The 20,928-nt window shown below is 47.7% G+C and overlaps 2 protein-coding genes across 7 annotated transcripts in view; one reads left to right on the top strand and one right to left on the bottom strand.

The window, feature by feature from the left end:
• Svop (SV2 related protein) overlaps window positions 1–20,928 on the top strand; it is a 76,471-nt gene that overhangs the window by 353 nt on the left and 55,190 nt on the right. For 2 of the 4 annotated variants that reach the window (XM_031337461.1, XM_031337466.1), the window contains exon 1: window positions 7,897–8,230. The exons of the other annotated variants lie outside the window; for them this stretch is intronic. In XM_031337461.1, coding sequence (XP_031193321.1) covers window positions 8,196–8,230 — 35 coding nt within the window. In that variant the 5' untranslated portion in view covers window positions 7,897–8,195. Of the gene's footprint in view, window positions 1–7,896; window positions 8,231–20,928 lie in introns of those variants that run through there. 4 annotated transcript variants of the gene reach the window in all.
• Window positions 1–20,928, bottom strand: part of Usp30 (ubiquitin specific peptidase 30) — a 63,170-nt gene that overhangs the window by 28,280 nt on the left and 13,962 nt on the right. Inside the window, exon 1 of one of the 3 annotated variants that reach the window (XM_031337471.1) lies at window positions 21–210. The exons of 1 other annotated variant lie outside the window; for it this stretch is intronic. In XM_031337471.1, the coding sequence (XP_031193331.1) occupies window positions 21–103 (83 nt within the window). In that variant the 5' untranslated portion in view covers window positions 104–210. Of the gene's footprint in view, window positions 1–20; window positions 211–20,928 lie in introns of those variants that run through there. One more of the 3 variants, XM_031337470.1, reaches the window with a different exon arrangement.

The raw sequence follows: 20,928 nt of genomic DNA, 5'->3' as shown, positions 1-20,928 counted from the left end.
CCCCACCCCCACCCGCTCACCTGACGGCCGCCCCGGTGCGCAGGAAGCGCTGGAGGGCCTTATCGGCCGCCGTCCTCGCCGCCTGCGCCCGGGAACTCAGCATCGCGGCCGCTACCGCAGCCGCTGCCGCCAGCCGCCGCCCCCCGCCCGCTGCTGCGTAATGAGCCGCCCAGAGCGCGAGGCTCGCAAAGTGGAGGAACCCCCGGTAGCGACCCCGCTTCGGCGGGGGAAGCCAGGGAAACGGACCGGAAGTTAGTCACACCGGACTGAAATAGTGCACGGACGACCTCCTCCCCGGTTCCTTTTCCCTTAGCAACTGCAGCCTGATTCGTTGCTAAGGGGGGCTTCCGGGACCGGGGACCACTTCGGAAGCTACGAGCCTTCGCGTTAGCTCTGGCTTTGTTCACAAACACAGAGGCTCCGCCTCCAGGACAGAGCTTGGTTCACGTGTTCGTGTAGAAAGGCTGCTATTAAACTGGAAAGTTTAAAAATAGATGGGTCGCAGGGCGGTCGTGGCTCTCGCCTTTAATCCTAGCACTTGGGAGGCAGAGGCAGGCGGATTTCTGAGTTTGAAATCAGCCTGGTCTACAGAGTGAGTTCCAGGACAGTCAGGGCTACACAGAGAAACCCTGTCTCGAAAAAAACACAAACAACAACAACAACAAAAAAGATGGGTCTATCTTTGATTTCTAGAATGTGGGGCATGCAAGATGGCTCTGTAGGTAAAAACAACTGCCCCCAAATCTCACATCCTGAGTTCGGTCCCCAGAACCATACAATAGAAGAGAACTAAAGTTATCAGGGCCTTCCTGTGTGTGCTGTGGTGCACAACATACACACATACACACACAAACACACGCGCACGCACAAACACACATGCACACATACACATGCATATGCCCGCACATACACACGTATATGCACACACATATACCTGCACACACACACACACGCACGCACATATATACACACATGCACACTTCACACATATACACACGCAAATGTGCACACATGCGCATGCATCATACATACACACACACGTACACCATACATATGCACATGCATGCACAATATACACAATACACGTATACACAAACATTCATGCATTCACATGCACACTATACACATATACACGTGCACATATACACAAGCACACACATACATATACACATACAGTTACACAGACATGCAAACACATGCACATACACTTGCGTGCTCACATATATACACATGCACACACAAATGCACAGACACACAAATGCAATACATTAAAATGCAATGTCTTAGAAATCTGTTTCTATTAGGTTTATATAAAGTCCTACACAGTCCCACACAAATGTTTGTGAAATCACTCTTTAAAACAGCAAAACATGGAAACAAACTAGATATTTATCATCTACGGATCTCCCTCTGTTATACATATAATAAATAAAAGTGTTAGAATTTTTGGATTTCTGTCTTGTGTGGGCACGTTGCTGTGCAACAGATCTTTATACTGTTTCTCTTCTCAAAGCTGAACTGTGTGTGTTGAGCAAACCCCCCTCCTGTCTTCTGTTCTGGTAACTTCTGTTCTATTTCTGATCCTGTGAGGTTGAGATTGGCTGTCTGCAGTACTCTCAGGAAAAGACTCGCTCAGAGTTCTTTGGTGATTGGCTTAGTTCACTTGGTGTGAAGTTGTTTTTATAGGAAAATAATATTCCGTTTGGAAGTACTAGCCTCTCTTCCCTGCCCACTTCTCAGTGGACACTCAGGTTGTTCCCATTTCTTGACAATAAATTCAGACACATTCCCCCTCTCTTTCTGGTCTTGTTTTTAGTCCTTCCAGATATATACCAAGTAATGAGATTATAGATTTATATGCTAATTCTTTTTGTTTTTTTAGACATGTCTATATTGTTTTCCACAGCAATGGCACCACCTTACAATCTTTAGCTACAGAATGGGAATACCCGCCGTGCAGTGGTGGCACATGCCTTTAATCCCAGCACTTGGGAGGCAGAGGCAGGCAGATTTCTGAGTTGGAGGCCAGCCTGGTCTACAGAGTGAGTTCCAGGACAGCCAGGGCTACACAGAGAAACCCTGTCTCAAAAACAAAACAAAACAAAACAAAACAAAAAAGGAATGGGAACACCCAGAACACCCAGAGTGGGCTTGGTCTACCACATCAAATAAGTTAATTGAGAAACAGGGGTAGTGGTGCATGTCTTTAATCTCTGCACTTGGGAGGCAGAGGCAGGTGGATGTGTAAGTTTAGGAGGCAGTGGTAGGTGGATCTCTAAGCTTGAAAACAGCCTGGTCTACAGAGGGAGTCCCAGGAGAGCCAAGACTGCTCAAACACTGTCTCAAACAACCAAAAACTAAAAATAAAGATACACAGGGCCAGCTGATGTAGATAGTTCCTATTGAGTCTCTTCTAGGTTGTTTTCAGTTGGCCGAGATAATTATCCTAGGGTTACATAGTATCTCAACAGCATTTGAATCCATATTGAGAAGATGCTGCTACCAAGGGTCTGCATCTTTCGTCATATATATGATATCATATATGCATATAGTCATATATATAATTTTCTGAGAAAGGGCAACTTGGATTCCTGGTCTCCCTGACTGCTAGGATTATAGGTACGCACCACCACAACCAGTGTTATTCAGTGCTGGGAATGGATGAGGATGGAATCCAGAACTTCATGCATTCCAGGCAAGCCTCTGCCAGCAGAGCCCCAGCCCCAGCCCCAGCCCAGCACTGGATGCCTTGAGAACAGAAGTGTACCTCTTGAACTACTCAGCTGTGGCTAGGAATCACGATGCCAAGTGTGGTGTAGAACAGAGGTGAGGGGATCTGGTGTAGTTCAGAGGTGAGGGGAGCTGGTGTAGTTCAGAGGTGAGGTAGACTTGAGTATGGGTAGGGCAAACTGTGACTAACAAATGTGAGGTAAAGGGAAGCTGTGACAGCGTAGGGAGATGGTTCAGTGTGTAAAACCCGGACTTGCAACCATAAAGGCCACAGTTTGAATCCCCAGAACCCATGCATAATGCCAGATGTGAGTGGAAACCTCCCTGAAGTCCTGGTGAGCAGGAGGTGGATGCAAGTGTCTGTGTTAGGTTTCCATTGCTGTGAGCAGACACCATGACCAGGGCAACTCTTAGGACAGCATTTAACTGGGGCTGGCTTACAGGTTCAGTGGTTCAGTCCATTATCATCATGGCAGGAAGCATGGCAGCATCCAGGCAGGCATGGTGCTGGAGGAGCTGAGAGTTCTACATCTTGTTCGGAAGACAAACAGAAGACTAGCTTCCAGGCAGCTAGGAGGAAGCTCTCAAAGCCCACTTGCACAGTGACACACTTCCTCCAACCAGGTCACACCTACTAATAGTGCCACTCCCTGGGCCAAGCATACACAAACCATCACAGCAAGGAATACCAAAACAAAGTGAGTGGACAGAGTGGCTGGAACAGCTAGCTCTGGATTCAAGTAAAAGTGTCAGTAAATGGGCCAGGTGAGGAAAGGGTTAATAAACGGGTCAGGTAAGGGTTACTAAGGGGGTCAAAGAAGGGTTAGTTACCTTAACCATCAAGGAAGGTAATAAGTGTCACAAACACAAATGTGTGCCCCTGCATGCACATGTGAAACGCCACACATATGAACACGGCACACACACACACACACACACATACACACACACACCCCATAACACTCACACATGAAAAGAGAACTAGTTACAAGTGAGTTAAGAGAAAGTGCTGCAGCTGTCGTGCTTGGATGCCGCTCAGCCAGTACATAGGAGTTGGGGCTTTACGGGAAGGACTAGCTTCTGGGAGTATGCTTTTAAAATGTTCAGACTCGTTGTTTGAAAATGTGTGTGTGTGTGTGTGTGTGTGTGTGTGTGTCCGATGAGGCAAAACCAGGGTGTCAGATCCCATGGTGCTCTAGTTACAGACAGGTGTGAGCCACTTAATGTAGGTCCTGGGAACTGAACTGGGGTCCTGGTCTCCCGGCTATAGTATTTTGCTTATGACAGTTCCTGTGGACTTCAACTCTTTTCCTGCCTCCTGGCTGTCTCAAAGTTAGCTGCTTTTCTTTGTCATGGGCTTCTGCATCAATATTATCATTTCATTGTTTTTTTGTTTTGTTTTGTTTTGTTTTGTTTTGTTTTTTGGTTTTTCGAGATAGGGTTTCTCTGTAGTCCCGGCTGTCCTGGAACTCACTCTGTAGACCAGGCTAGCCTCGAACTCAGAAATCCGCCTGCCTCTGCCTCCCAAGTGCTGGGATCAAAGGCGTGCGCCACCACCACCCGGAGTCATTTCATTGTTACTCTGCAACAATGTTGTCATCTCACCCCAGACTGGATAAGTACGAACTGACATCTTCTCTAAACATTTGAGAAAAAAAAAAGCAAAGCATACCTTTCTACCTTTTAAGTGTTTGTTCATCTGGGCATTTTGCCACAGCAACACAAGCTGACTACCAGACTATACTATTTTCTGTCCTTGATTCATTTTAGTTGCCCTGTGTTTCAGTAACTCAGGATCTTCTACTAACTCCACAAAGGATGATTTTGCTTGAGAATCTCAAAGAAAGCCTGGAACCTGAGGGTGCTGTCCCCAGAAACAACCTAGCGCTAGCTTCAGATCTACCCCTACCTTGCTGAGTTACTTACTGTTCTGAGACCTGTTTTCTCATCTGACACATGAGGATGGAGCAGGACCTGTCCCACAAGAATGTTTGTGAAGCATTTTGGAAACAAGGGAGGCGAAGAACTCCCTGGGTGTTTGGGACACCCTGCTTTAGACTGTCAGGGTTTCTGTTTGAATGTTTTTAGTTTTTGTTGTTTTCACTTAATCAAACAGAATTTAATTTTTTCATTGTATGTGTGTCTGTGAGTCTGTGCACCTGTGTGCAGATGCCTGGAGAGGAGCATCAGATCCCTTGGAACTGGAGTTAGAGGCAGTTGTGAACCACCTAAAGTGGGTGCCAGGAACTGAACTCAGGGCTTCTGGAAGAGCAACAAGTGCTCTTAACCATGGAGCCACCTCTCTGGCCCCTGACTTTTATGTTTTTGAGACAAGGTCTCACTCTGTAGATCTAGCTGGTGTCAAACTCATGGCTAACCTCCTGTCTCATAAGCCATGAGTTTGACACCAGCTAGGTCTACAGAGTGAGGCTATCTATTAAGGGTGGCTCCTGGTTCTTGTGTGATGTCAGTCAGTCTGTCTGTCTATCTGAGTGCCTGGGGCTCTCAGATTGGTGTCCTTGTACTACATACCAACTCCTTTCCCACTTTGTTAATACTAAAAAAATAAAAAATAAAAGAATAAGATGGTTGTGGGGAGGGGACTGTTGCAGGATATTTGATGACACTGTGAGCCCTGGACTTTTGTTGTTTACTGGCAAAACCTTTCTCTAGTTGTGGTGTGGTTCAGCCTTATATTTTTGGTTGTGAGCCTAGCCTTTAATGGCTGAGCCATTTCTCCAGCCTGGTGTGGCTCAGCCTTAGCACACACCTTTAATCCCTCTGGTTGGAATGCAGACACACTCTTAGTATACACCTTTAAGCCTAAACAATGAAGGCTAAGTTAATTTGTAGAAAGAAGCACCCTTTTTGAATGTGATGTCTAATTGAGTGGCAGACAAAGTGACGAATCAAAGAAAAATTTGACAGAATAGGCTATGCCCATCTCTCATGAGACGAGAGAGGAAAGAGAGGTTGCTTATGAGAGAGCAGCTCAGAGAAAAAAGAGGAGGTAGTTTTACAGAGACATGTTGCAGAGAGAGAGAAAGAGAGAGAGAGAGAACAATCTAGACACAGGTGAAGACAGAATGAGCCAGAAGACTAGAAAAAAATCTCTTCCGAAGTTAGTCCGAGGCCAAGGTTTCAGGAGAAGCAAAGAGAAGCCAGAGTGAAGCAGTCAGCTTGGAGAGCAGTTTGGAGCACAGCAGCTGAGTTGAACCACCCAGCCAGAGTTCAGAAAGAACTAGAAAGGGTGAGCCTATTTAGCAGCAAGTCTCAGAAGCTGAAACCATTCTACACCTAGATTAGACTGTATGGAGGATAGAAGCTTCCAGGACTAGGCCTAGGTTAGCAGACGGAGGCAGTAAGCCTCTGAGATAACAATTATTTTGTATTAGTCAGGGTTTCTATTCCTGCACAACATCATGACCAAGAAGCAAGTTGGGGAGGAAAGGGTTTATTTGGTTTACTTCCACATGGCTGTTCATCACCAAAGGAAGTCAGGACTGGAACTCAAGCAGGTCAGGAAGCAGGAGCTGATGCAGAGGCCATGGAGAGATGTTCTTTTCTGGCTTGCTTCCCCTGGCTTGCTCAGCCTGCTCTCTTATAGAGCCCAAGACCTCCAGCCCAGGGATGGCACCACCCACAAGGGGCAATTGAGAAAATGCCCCACAGCTGGATCTCATGGAGGCACTTCCCCAACTGAAGCTCCCTTCTCTGTGATAACTCCAGCCTGTGTCAAGTTGACACACAAAACTAGCCAGTACATATTTCAAGCAAATAATAGTTACTATTACGGGGCTCTGGAGAGATGCTTGAGAGCACTGGCTGCTTTTCCAGAGGACCTGAGTTTGGCACACAGTGCCCATATGGTTGCTCATAACCACTTGTATCTTCAGCTCCAGGGGATCTAATGCCCTCTTCTGGCCTCTATAAGCACATACATGTACTTGAGGTACACATATATATGTGCAGTCAAACACACACAGACATATATATGTATATCTCTACAAATATATATATTTGTAGATGGCTCAGCAACTAAAAACACTTGCTGCTCTTCCAGAGAGCCTGCATCAGGGGCCTGAAACTAGAAGTGCAGGGAATCAAATACCCTCTTTGGCTTCTAGAGGTACCCTATCCCCCCAACACACATGAACATATGTGCACACACATACACAGAAGCTATAAAACATTAGAAAAGAATGTCCTCTCTTCCTTCTGTCCCTGTGATCTTCCATCCAGTCACAGCTCTTGTACATGGGAAGCATGGGGGTCGCCATCTTGGTAGGTAAAGATTTTTCTCTTTTCTCCACTTATTCACACTAGAACCTGGAGTTTCCATTCTAGGCCTCTGAGGTGCTATTTAAAAGTCCAGATAGCAGGCCCACACCCAGGAGTCTCCATGGTCTTGAATGGAGTCAACTAATTATGGGCAACTTGAATTGAGAAAATCTCTCTCTCTCTCACTCTTTCTCTCTCTCTGTCCTGGAACTCACAGAGATTCATCTGCCTGTGCCTCCAAGTGCTGAGATCCAAGTTGTGCACCACCATACCTGGCTTGTTCAACTTTTGAGACGTGGTTTGATATGTACCCAATCTGTTCCTGAGCTTTCTGTTAACCCAGGCTTGCTTTGAACTCACTATCCTCCTGCTTCACCCTTCCTTGTGCCACCACACCCAGCCATGATGGATGTTCACTAAGCATGCTCTATGTGCCAGACACACTCCTTGGGCACTTGGGATGCATCCGAGAAAATTCAAGGAGCTCAAGTTGTAAAGCAGGTGGAAACGGGGGAGGGAGAGAGGGAAGGGGGAGGGGGGAGAAGGGCCGCAAGGCAGGGACTTTGCTGTTCACCTCTGATTCGCCAGTCAGGCCGCAAAAATCATAATGCCGGCTGAGTAACTGAGTTACCCTTCTACCTTCTAGCCTTCAGTACCCAACAGGATCCTCTCCTAGGTCCATTTCATCGGGTCCTCAGCAATATGATAACAATCTTTTCAAACTGTTATGCCGTCCGTCCGTGTGCTACTGTGCCTGGCACCAGTAGGTGCTCAGCACGCAGAAGTGTAATACGTTTCCAAAAATCCATACTCCGTTCTACAGCTTAAGCTTCAAGAACATCATACCAACATTCTTTCTACAAATATTCAGCGAGGGAGGCTTCTTCTGGGCGGTCGGGGTGCCCTGCAGACACCCCAATCAGAGGACCGTGGGCTCCTGGGAGCAGCAGGGCTCGCCCCGCCCCCTCCACCGTGCAGCCCTCCCCTCGTCCTCCGCCCACTCCTGTCGGTCTCCCGGCGGCGGCAGCGGCTGGCTTTGTCTCCCGGGCAGGGCTCCCTCCCCCAGCAGCTGCCCAGCAAGGAAGCGGCGGAGCTGTCCAGCATCCCGGTGCTGAAAGCCGGAGCGCCGGCCCTGCTTCACCATGTAAGGGTCATGCCCAGGCTCGCCCTGGCGCAGCACGGACATGGAGGAGGACCTGTTCCAGCTCAGGCAGTTGCCGTGAGTACCGCGGGGGCGAAGGGAGGCCGGCAGGGCGCCCTTTAGAAGAGCAAAGCCTGCAGGGGTGCATACCCACACGGCCTCTTGAATTGGAAAATGCTGTTACAGACGGAAGAATTGGGCCTGGAGGAGACAAGCCATTTTCCCAGCCCAGCTTCTGTTTCTGATTCATTTCCCCCACAGGATCTTTCAGGACCTTGTGGGAATCCTTAGTTTCTGTGTTTTGCCTTGGAAACCACTCTCAACCCCGAAGGGGGGTTGAGGTCTATGCTGTGAGAACGCATTGGATGCTGTTTGAAAATGTGGACTGAACTGACAAGGGCTGACATCTGTCCCTTTCCAGCCTCTCTCCCACACTGCAATTCCTGATTTTTCCCCCTACAAGGTCTTTCGGAAAGGAACGTTGTGAGGTTGCAAACTGCTTTCTAAACAGCATAGATCCCTTCCTAGAGGAGAGGCTGTTTGTGAAGCATGTGAATGAAAAGGCTGTGAGTCCTGGCTGGAGACTCTTGTCTTCTGAATGAAAGGTTTGAGGGGGAGAGCTAGCTAGAGTAAGCTTCGGCTTGACACGCCAGGAATGCATCCCTTTGAGGTCGGGAATTTTTCCAGGGATACCCAGTTCACTCTGAGAATCTTGTGGGGAGCACAGAGAGGCAGTGGAGACAGAGGCCTTCAGGGGAGACTTACAGAGAGCATTCCTGCCACAGCAACGGTGTTTGGTGTTTTGTTAAAGCAATTCCAAGAGTCTGAATGGGTTCAGTATGAAGAATATTTCCAGGATTCCTGTTTTAATTTTTAACCGGCAGGTGGGAGTCAATTTTACTTGGGTCTGTTGGGAAGGAGTGGGTATTGTTAGCATGTATGACTTTAAAAATGGTGGTGTGTTCTGCCCCCCTGCCCCCCGACTCCCCAAACCTCAAGCTACCGAGGAATTCTCCCAAGTGACTTTTAGTGTGACTGGTCTGGCTCTCTGAGGCTCTGAGTGTTTGTGGGGGTTGTCATATTTACTTCTCAATTTGATTAAATTATTTTTCATTACACAGTTTTTAGTAATTAAAATTGTACTTTTAAGCTTCTGTTAATAGATCCATAAATACCCCTAACTAATGGCAGCTTTATTTCACAATGCTAAAGGCTACCCGCTTCTAATACTCCAAAGCAAAAATATAAGTGTCAGAACAGAGACCCCCTCAAGGAAATCATGCTACTCTCGCTGAGCTCAAACACTGTGTTCACAGAGCCAAACGATTATCAGGAATAAAATCACAATCTACAAATTGAAACAATGTCACTTAGAATAAGATGCTCTGAATGAGAACATGTATTGGAATGTCAGCTTTTAGCGGAATAAATTTTTCACACACCATCAGACCATGTGAATTTGGTGAAGGACGTGTGCCTTTAGCTTTCTAGAATATAGGTATGACATTACATACTAACTTTTTCCATAACTAAAAAAGACTGAAAATGGGGAACCGGGGTATGGCTCACTCATACTTTGAATGAGCATTTGCCTACCATACACAGGGTCTTGGGTCCCATCCCTGGCATTAAATATACAGAAGGAAATAATGAGACTAGGGAAACATATATGTAATCAACTGAAGCCAGGTTGAGATGCAGGCCTGTCCTATAATCCCAACACTTGGGGGACTGAGTCTGGATAAGTATAGGTTCTAGGCCAGCCTGAACCACATGCTGATATGCTGTCTCAAAAACATTCATCATCATCATCATCATCATCAATCATCATCATCATCATCATCATCATCATCATCATCATCATCATCATCATCATCATCATCTGGTGCACACTGTTAGTTCCAGCACTTGGAAGGCAGAGGCAGGCAGATCTCTGTGAGTTCAAAGCCAGCTCTACAGAGCATGTTCCAGGATAGTCATGGGTGTACAAAGAGAAATCTTGTCTGAACCCCTCTCCCCCAATTCTCTCAATGTTTTATAGATAGAAGAACATGTCTATTGGAGAGGTTAAGTTGCTTACTGTCAGAGCATACTGGCTCTGAGCCAGGCAGACTTGGGTTCAAATCTTGACATCAAGTCAATAACCTTTCTAAGACTCAGTTTCCCTAGCTAGGAAGAGACAGGGACAGAAGGGGACAGGTGGACAGCAGCTCAGTATGTGGTCAGCACACTCTGGTACTCATGCTCAATTCCTGAAAAAATGGCTGTTATAATACTTGGTTCATATGTTTATCATGGAGGCTAAAGAAGGTGTGTTCTGAGTGCTTGACAATACAAAGCGATAGACAGTCTCTATTTCCTATTGTCATTACACCTGAGACATTTACAAATGGTAACTATGTAGATTACTAATGCTGAACTCCCAAAAATTGCTGCTTGAGCTGGGCGGTGGTGGCACACGCCTTTAATCCCAGCACTTGGGAGGCAGAGGCAGGTGGATTTCTGAGTTCGAGGCCAGCCTGGTCTACAGAATGAGGTCCAGGACAGCCAGGGCTACACAGAGAAACCCTGTCTCGAAAAACCAAAACCAAAAAAAAAAAAAAAAAATTGCTACTTGAAAGGCCCAGGTTCTGGAGAGATGGTTTGGCTGTCAAGAACACTTGCTGCTCTTCCAGGGGACCCAGTTTGGTCCCCGGCACCCATGTTAGGCAGCTCACAAACACCGTTAACTCCAGTGCCAGGACATCTGACACCCCCTTATGTCCTCTAAGGGGACCTGCACACAGGTGGCATACAGGCACACATACATATAAATGAAATAAAAAAAACAAAAAACCTTTTAAAAAGAAAGCCCCCGGCTACCTTTGACTGAAGTCAGAATTAGCCTGTAAATGCCCTGACCTCCCGTTTATTTATTTATTTTAAAAAAGGAAGCTAAAAAGAAAACAGACAGCCTTGTGAATCTGAGTGGGTTACACATCACGACTTAGATGCTTCTCAGACCATACCCTGCATATATTATGGCAGGCAACAGATTTTCTGAGAGCAATGTGGTTTAAAAAATATCCAGAGTGCTGGCAGGAATGGACTCTGGAACAGACGTGGTCCTGCGGGAGGTTGGATGCTAATAGACCATAAGCCTGTAAGCAGATTGCAGGGGCCGGGAGGGGAGCAGGGTGAGCATGACTAAGAAAGCAATCCTCTGGCGAGCCTGGAGGCCCTGTCATGCAGCTCTGGGATGGCCCAGTTGAGACCAAGGATGGCCCTTGTTCATCTGCTGTCTGCAGGCAACACACGTCGGGTATGGAACAGCACAAGTTTGTGTGTCGCTTTCCCTTATTGTGCAAGTCAGGCTTGTGAGATTTCTCTTTTACAGGTTAGTGATTTTTTCTTTTCAGGGATGATGGAGCCCAGGGCCTCATGCATGCCAAGCAAGAGCTCTACCACCAATCCCCAGCCCTCAGATGACTCTGTCTTGTCCTGGAAGTCACTATGTAGACCAGGTTGTCCCAAAGCTCACAGAGATCCACTTGCCTCTGCCTCCAGAGTGCTGGGATGAAAAGTGTGTACCACCAAGCCTGGGAACTCAATAATTTAACTTTGATACTATTCTTGGTACAAAGGATTGGATGGATGGTTAAGATAAAATGGCCCATGCCTTGAAGATGATGCAGTCGTACAGTCACAGTATGGTAACCTCTGGCCACATGTGCTTAATATATATTATATAATTTATATGTGAAATAATTTACGTGGCATAATATTGTTCTACCTACATTTCTGCAGCTGTAATAAGATACCCTGTGTTACAGAGGAGAAAAGGGTTTGTGAGACTCAGTTCCACATCATAGTCCATCCCCACAGGAAGTCAGGGCACGAACTTGAAGCAGCCCATTTGTTGTCCACTCAGGGAAATCACTGCACAACCAGAGTACAGCACAGGGTATGCAGGTCGCTGTTTCAGGCTTGCTGACCAGCCTCTACGCAGATTGTTTTCTGACAGTACAGAATCGCCTACCTAGGGAGTGGTGTCACCGCCCACAGTGGGCTGGACCGTCCTACATTAACAATCAAGATGGCGCCACCATAGGAAGGCACACAGGCCAACTTGATCTGGGCAACTTCTCAACAGAGGCCTTCCTCTCAGGCTGTGTTCAGTTGATAGTTAAAAGCTGGAAGGGACAAATGCATAGGTGGAAATAAATACACAAAATCTGTCCCTTTGTTTTCAAATGTGCAATGTGTTTCAATAGCTGCCTATAGCTAGGGGCTACCTCTGCATAGGGCACACATGTAGACATTTCCTGTAACAGCACTGGTCTGCCAGGTTCTGCTGTGTAGTGCTGGCCTGGGCGAAGGGGTGGGCATCGAATATATCGCATTCCTATGCTTGTACAGCCCAGGGCTGTTCAGGGATCCTGATTCTCGATGGCAATGAGATCATGGAGAGCTTCCAGGTGTGGGTAGGAACTGTTCAGAAACAATCCCTGTGTGGAACATTCCAGAAAGAGAGACTTTGTGAGGAAAGGCCCTTAGCAGGAAGAGCATGATGTGTCTAGCAAAAGACCACAGGACCACTGGGCGGTGGTGGCGCACGCCTATAATCCCAGCACTTGGGAGGTAGAGGCAGGTGGATTTCTGAGTTCGAGGCCAGCCTGGTCTACAGAGTGAATTCCAGGACAGCCAGGGCTATAGAGAAACCCTGTCTTGAAAAACCAAAAAAAAAAAAAAAAAAAAAAAAAGGTACACCGGGCATTAAAGGATGCTGTGAAGTTAGGTCTCCATGCTCTACTGACCATCTCTTTCTTTTTACATTTCCCATCTTCATGATGGAGCATGAGTTTGACACCTCAGTGTGCCCTTCTCTCACGCCTTCTGGCCTCATGGGGAAATCTGAGTTGGGCAGTGCTGGGTTCAATTCCTGCCTCTGACACTTACCACCAGGGTGGTTTTTGGCCTTTGTCTTTATCTTTGCAAGGCTAGATGCTCATCTGTGAAGCTGGGAGCCTACTTGCTCCTGCATGGTTGACCTGTCGTTGGAGAAGGGAGAGACACTGGGGAGTGGGGCTCTGACTAATGCTTCTGGCATTTCTTGTACCCCCCTCTGCTTCAGTTTGGGTCGCTGAACCTCTTTCTGGCCAGGAAATAAAACAAGCAGCAGCTACAATCTCCTTTGCAGGAATGCCTGCCTACAGTGGTGTGATGGTGTCTGTCTGAACTTGAACTCTTCATTTTAAAATATTTACATATTTTAAAATGTATGTGTGTGCGTGTGCATGTGTGTGTGTTTGCATGTGTGTGTGTGCCTGCATGAGTTTTGTGTGTTCCATGTGTGTTGGTCAGAGGTCAGAAAAGGGCTTGGGAGCCCTGAGAAATAGAGGTTCCAAAGGTGTGACCCTCTGGAAAACACAATGTTGGGAAGGGACCCAAGATCAGCAAGTGACCTTAGTCACCAAGCCCTGCTCCGGCCCATGAACTTGAACTCAGGGTCCCTTCTCTTTCAGTGGTTCCCATGACAGCCACACCTCCCTCACATGTGTACCAAACTGTTGAGGTCAGCTTCGACTCTCTTCTCGCATGCTTTCAATCTTCAGGAAATCTTGCTGCTTGCAGGCCTCAGTGTCAGCAGCGCTCCAGCCCACAGCTCTCTACCGTCACCAGATCCCACAGGCGCATCCCATCTGTTCTCAGCAGGATTCCTCTCCTTGCTGGTTTCTCACTCATGCCCTTGCCTCCCAACAGCCTGTTCTCATCACAGCAGCTGAAGGGTTTTGGTTTTAGATTCGATTTTCAAAAAATGTTTCTATGTGTGTGTGTGTCTATGTGTGAGTATGTGCGCATGCATGTGTGCGTAGGGACCCACAGAGGACATGAGGGCCCTGGGAATGGATTCGCCGTTGCTCCATCCCCAAAGGGACTTTGTTAGATGTCAGATCATGCTGTCACCTGCTCAAACGCTTCCGGTGGCTTCTGTGCACACTCCCCAGAACAATGGCAGTCCTTCCTCACATACACTGGTTGGTGACCATAAGCCCGAAACAGACAAAACCCAAGACAGACGATGCAGGCAGTGAGACCCTGGACAGGTGACAATTATGCCCAGTGCCTCTTGGAACCAGAAGTGGCTTGGTTACCATGAAAAGGTGCAGTGGGGCCTCAGAACCTCAAGAATAAGGATCTACCCTCTCTAGCAGTTCCACCTGCCCGGGGTCTATATCCACAGGGCCAACCAACTGTGAGGTCAAGAAAGAGAAGAGCATTGCCTCCCCTGTCAGCACCCAGAGGCTGATTCTGTTGTCTCAGCAACACAGCCTGTGATGCTGACCAGGGACGGGGACTCTAAGTATTATACGGATGCAGTAGAGCACACAGGAGGATGTCTGAGGCCATGTGCAAACCCCATACGACTCCATAGCAAGTAGCCACAGGTTATGGTTTCCATGGAAGGATCTGGAACCAGTTCCCATAGATACTGAGATGACTGCATACCCCCCAAAGAAATGGATACATGGTCTTGAGGAGGTGTTTGCACACTGAAGTGCATCATGATGTCATCCATAGTTGCCAAATCATAAAGACAGCTCATATCCATCCACATGTCGAGAGAGTGTGGTATATCTATGGTAACTAGAATACTATTCAGCCAGCAAAGGGAAAGGCATTCCAGTCCAGGCTGCAGCATGACCCGGGGGAAGGATGTAAGAAGTGGGCCGGTCTTCCCCAGTCACAAGTACTTTGTGAAGCTGCTTGGACAATGAGCCCAGAGTAGGCAAGTTTTTGGAGACACAGAGTAGAATGGTGTCAGGTTGCCAGGGAGTTGGTGGGAAACGGGGACAGGAAGCAACGTTTAATGGACACAGAGTTGGGGATTTTAAAAGATCAGTGTAGCTGGGTGCTGGCAGCAGCTGTGTCACACGACTGTCACAGAACTCAGCACCAGAAATGGCTAAAATAGCAATTGTTCATTTTGCTTTTTTAGATGCAGAGTCTCCTACAGTCCAAACTGGACTTGAACTCACTATGTAGCCAAGGCTGGCCTGGCTCCTAACTTCTCTACTCCTATAACACGGGTTCAGGGATTACAGGTATACGCTATTATAAGCAAGACGATAAAATTTATTGCATATGTTTTGCCATAAATGAAGAAAATAAGCAGTTTCCGCTCACCCTCCAAGGATAACGTCAAGCAAACCTTTCTTATTTTGTAGTACTTATCACTTAAAAAAAATGTATTATCGTGTGGCCAGAATGTGTGTTAGGTGCACACCCCACAGTACACATGTGGAGACCAGAGGACAACTTTGTGGAAAATCAGTTCTCTCCTTCCACCTTCATATGGCCTCTAGAGATTGAATGTGCATCTGCAGGCGTGTAGCACAAGTCTCCTTACCCACTGAGTCATCTTGCAGCCCTAACTTCTAATATATGGACTCATTTCTTTTTGATGCTGGAATTGCACCCAGAGGCTTGACCTTGCTGGGCCTGTGCTTCGTGCTGAGCCACATCCAGCCCTCCTTCCTGGGCCAGTGTCTTTCCAGAGAAAGGATCACAAGAAGAGGCATCCACAAGCTTTCCAAGTATAGAGGCAGGGCTGTATAACACCGTTGCACAGAACTGCCAGGACTCCAGCCACCCATTATTTTCCTCATGTATTACTTTTAAAAGTTATTATGGGCAGTGGTGGCGCATGCCTTTAATCCCAGCACTTGGGAGGCAGGGGAAGGCGGATTTCTGAGTTCGAGGCCAGCCTGGTCTACAGAGTGAGTTCCAGGATAGCCAGGGCTATACAGAGAAGACCCTGTCTCAAAAAAACAAAAACCAAAAAAACAACCAAACAAATAAAAGTTATTATTTATTTTATTAAAATGATATTTAATTATTTAATAAATAATTTATTGAAATAAATTTATTAAAAACTATTATTTACTTTGTATGTTGTGTACATGCATGCACGTGTGTGTGCCCATGCATGTGGAGGTCACAGAACTTTTTTTTTTTGTTGTTCGAGACAGGGTTTCTCTGTATAGCCCCGACTGTCCTGGAACTCACTCTGGAGACCAGGTTGGCCTCGAACGAACTCAGAAATCTGCTTGTTTCTGTCACCCAAGTGTGGGGACTAAAAGCATATGTCACCACCGCCCAGCCACAGAACTACTTTTGGGAGTTAGTTCTCTCCTTCCACCCTGTGGGGCCAAGGGGCTAGAACTCAGGTCACAGGGCTTGGCTGAAAGCTCCTTTTACCCACTGATGGGTTTGAGTTGTGGCGGGACACCAGGCTTAGACAGTTCCATGTGCAAGAGGTTTGAGAGGGGGTGGGGGATGGTGGCGCAGAAAGAGAGAGAGGAGAGAGAGAGAGAAATGGAGGAATTGTCTCATATATACAGGCTGTGACGTAGTAGTCCCAGGTAAAGGTGGGAGTTGAACCCAATGGATTCTGGGAATATGGTGGCCGTTGTCTTGGCGACAGGTCTGTGGACCCGCCCATATCTGCTGCAAGTTCTGGATGCTAACACCCACTAAGCCATCCCACTGGCCTAGATTCCTTTCCTCCCCCCACCCCCTCTGTTTGCACCACCTCCTTTGACTAAATCAAGAAAATTTACTTACTGACAGAATAACCTGCTTGAAAGATGTTGACAAAAGCATTTGCGACATGTAGAACACACTGTGTCTCTAAGTGGATACATTGTCACCCAGAGACAGAGTTCCACCTGTTCACATTACTACATTGGCTTTCTTTTTTCTTCTATATTTTTTGTGGTGATAACACTCAAAATCTATTTTTAATCATCTTCAAGCTCCTTTGAATTTATTTCCCCTAAGAGATACCCCCTCAACCCTCCCCTTCTCCCAGCCCTGGGTACCCAGCATTACATTCTTTTTCCCAAGTTCACTCTCAGATTCTGAGTCCAAGTTCACTTTCAGCTGCTGAGACCCTGTGTCTCTTGGCCTTTCTGTACCTGGTTTACTTCACTTAAAACAGTGCTGGCTGGTTCTGTCAGCAAGCTTGGCAGCAAGCACCTTTAACTGCAGTGGTGTCCCCTGGGTGTAATCTCTCTAGTTGGGTGGACCTGGCGCGTTCTGCATTATGTGGGTGTTCTTATATTATTATTAGCTGTTTCTCTTTCACTTTTGTTTGTTTGGTTAGTTGTTTGTTTGTTTGGTTGGTTGGTTTTTGGTTTCTTGAGACAGGGTCTCTCTGTGTAGCCCTGGCTGCCCCAGAACGCACTTAGTATATCAGGCTGACATTGAACTCAGAGAGATCCACCTGCCTCTGCTTCTCGAGTGCCCACCTGCCTCTGCTTCTCGAGTGCTGGGACTAAAGGCGTGCACCACTGCTATGCTCTCTTTCACTCCAGACAGGTTAAAAAGATTTCTGTATTTGTAACAAAATTACCTAAGAAAACAGCCTAGAAGTAGGAGAGATGGTTGACTTACGGTTACAGAGGTCTCAACCCATGGCTAGTTGGCTGCATTGTCTTGAGATGATAGCCCATGGCCAATTGGTTCCATTGCCTTGGGATATATAAATATATAGCTCATGGTCAATTATATTTACTGTCTCGGGATAGCCAATGGCTAGGTGGCTCTATTGCCTTGAGATGGCCTATGACCAATTAGCTTCATTGCCTTGGGATAGCCCATGGCTGTTTGTCTCCATTGTCTTGGGAGTGTGAAATTGGTTCCATTGCCTTGGGATAGCCCATGGCTGTTTGTCTCCATTGTCTTGGAAATGTGATACGGGGACAAACACACCCTAGCAGTGTGACAGAGAAGGCCTCTTACCTCAGTGGATTAAGGAAGCAGAGAGTGTGGACAGGAAGGTGGCCAGGAGCCTGGAACCCCATGAAGGGTCTAATGAATGACCTAACTTCCTCCCACTGGCCCACCACCTCTCAGAGGCCAGCAAGTCTTTACCATGGGCCTTACAGTGACACTCCCTGAGCTGTAACGAGCATTTCTTGACGTGATTGACATTTTAGACCTGATGTCACAGTTAGGTATTTAGCCATGCCCCGCGCCCACTAAATGCCACAACCTACAACACCCCCCCCCCCCCCCCCCCCCCCCCCCCCCCCCCCCCCCCCCCCGCCCTCACACCTCTGAGCTTCAATTATCATACTTGAAACTGTCTCCCAACACTGTCCATGTCCCTAGGAGGGCACCCCTTAGACAACAAGTTACCCAGTCATGGCCTCCAGAACACTTTCAGATCTCGCCTGGAACCCTACTCCTGACTTCCATCCCACCAAATCCCTCATACCTGCTTCCGTAGAAGCACTAGCATAGTCCCTCACCCCCAGTGGGCCTTTAGCAAGAAATTCTGAGAGCCAACAGGGCAAGAACTCAGTCTTACAACAGCAAAGTCCTTGTTGCGTGATCATTGTGTAGACACAAGAAGAAAACCTTCTAGCCAGGTATGATGACCCATACCTTTAATCCTAAGAATTGGAGGGCAGAGGCAAGAGGATCTCTGTGAGTTCCAGGCCAGCCAGGGCTACCCAAGTGTGAGCTTATGTCAAGTAAATAAACAAAACTTGCCACCTTGGAAGCTGTAGCTTGGGCTGATATCCTTCGCCTCTCCACTGATGACCCAGCTGGGAGCCATGGCTGGGCATCATGTTCGAGCAGCCCTGGGTTCAAACCTAACTTTCCTGCTGACTTTGTAAGACTGTTGGGCAGGTGTAGTTCCTCACCAGGCCTCAGCTTCAGCATCTGAGAGGTGGGAACAGGAAGGAGACCCAGTTTTGGGGCCCAGTGCTTTCTGGAGTGGGCTGTCATGAGAGAGTACAGAGAACATGGTATGGGTCATATGGATGTCCACTCTCTGTGATCATTTGGATTGCATGTGAAATGTCCCGATTGGCTAATTGTTTGAACATTTGGTCTCAGGAAGGTGGCATGGGCTTGGGAATCTGTGGCACTTCCAGATGTGGGGCTTAGCTGGAGGATGTGGTCACTTCAGGGTTGGCCTTGTCATTTATAGCCTGGCCCTGCTTCTGGTCTTCTCTGTCCTTCCTGATCCCTCAGATGTGAGTGAGCTCTCCCTGGCACAGTGGCCGGCAGTCTGCCCTCAGACCAGGAGCCAAAGTATATCCTTTCTCCCCTAAGTTACTTCCTTCGAGTATTCCAGCACAGTCATGAGAAAGGTCATGGACACAGGAGGTTGGCTCCCGGAAGTGATCACTGCTGTGCTTGGCCTGACCGGAGGGTTCTCAGGCTTCAGAACTGGTTTGCAGTAGGAGTGTGGAAGACTTTCGAGTTCTGGGCTAGGCAAGCTGTAGACTACACAAGCAGAGCTTGGTGGAAGATACTCCTGGGAACCCTGGCAGACCAGACGGCAAGGGAAGCTCACATGCTTCAGGGCCAGCCTCATGCTGAAGCCTCTGGTCTCCAAGTCCTGGTGTGCTTTAAGGGACTGGGGAGCTTTTAAGAGGTGAGGCCTGGCTGGAGGAAGTGAGTCTCCTGGGGTGGGTCTCCTTGAGGTCAGAGCTTGACCCTGCTTATGACCTGTTTCCTACTCTGCCCCTGCAGACGTACCTCCCCCAGCTATCACAGACTGTGTCCCCACAAACCATGAGCCAGAATGACTCATTCCTCCCTAAGCTGTTTTTCTCAGGTATGTTACAGTAAGGAAGGTAATGAAAGCAATTGTAAGTTAGTCGTCTGTGTTTCAGATGTAAGATCAGTACTCCTCAGGAGACGCGTGGTGACAAGAAACCACAAGTAAAATCCACAGAAAACTAAAAGTTCTACGAGTGCCAAACTTAGAATTCGGGAGCAGGAGGGACCTGCGAGGCTGTAGCGTCCAACATCAACAGTGAGTTTCTGTCTTCTGTGGACGTTCTCAGGATCTTACTGAACTTGGAATCCTTGAGCCACCCTGCTGGGGAACTGAGCATCTGGGCTGGATCAAGATACAGAGCCAGGCTGGGTGGTGGTGGCGCACGCCTTTAGTCCCAGCACTTGGGAGCCAGAGGCAGGCGGATTTCTGAGTTCGAGGCCAGCCTGGTCTACAGAGTGAGTTCCAGGACAGCCAGGGCTACACAGAGAAACCCTGTCTCCAAAAACCGAAAAAAAAAAAAAAAAAAGAAAGAAAGCTACAGAGCCGGTGATTAAATGGCTCTCCCAGTGCTCTTGGCCTCTGAAGGGGAACACTTGCCTATGAGCTAAGCACAGGCATGCTGGTGTCTAGCACGGTGGTGCATATCTGTAAGCCTAGCATTTGGGAAGCTGAGGCAGGAGGATCATGAGTTTGAGGCCAGCCTATCTTTTAAGAAAGTCATAGGGCTGGAGGGGTTAAGGGGTTAACTCAGGGGTTAAGAGGGCCTGCTGGCCTCACAGAGGGCAAGTCCAGTTCCCAGTGCCCAAATTGTGAGGCTGGAGCTGGGGCTCTAGGAGACCCAACATTCTCTTAAGGCGTCTGCATGGGCATGCATGTGCGCGCGCACACACACACATACACACACACACACACACACATAAAAGTAAAATAATTTTTAATTTTTTGAGTCAGGGTGTCTCTGTGTAGCCTGAGCTGTCCCACAGCTCACTCTGTAGACCAGGATGACCCTGTGTGCTGAGAACTGCTTAAGTTCCTGGTGGAGACAGTGTGTAAGGTCCTGGATCAGACAGCATGTATGGTCCTGTACACACAGTGTGTAAGGTCCTGGTGCACACAGTGTGTAAGGTCCAGGAGCACACAGCGTGTAAGGTCCTGGTGCACACAGTGTGTAAGGTCCTGGTGCACACAGTGTGTAAGGTCCTGGTGCACA

This window comes from Mastomys coucha, unplaced genomic scaffold (assembly GCF_008632895.1).
Source record: "Mastomys coucha isolate ucsf_1 unplaced genomic scaffold, UCSF_Mcou_1 pScaffold22, whole genome shotgun sequence".
Taxonomy (NCBI): Eukaryota; Metazoa; Chordata; class Mammalia; order Rodentia; family Muridae; genus Mastomys; species Mastomys coucha.
This window is presented reverse-complemented; position numbering and strand designations above follow the sequence as displayed.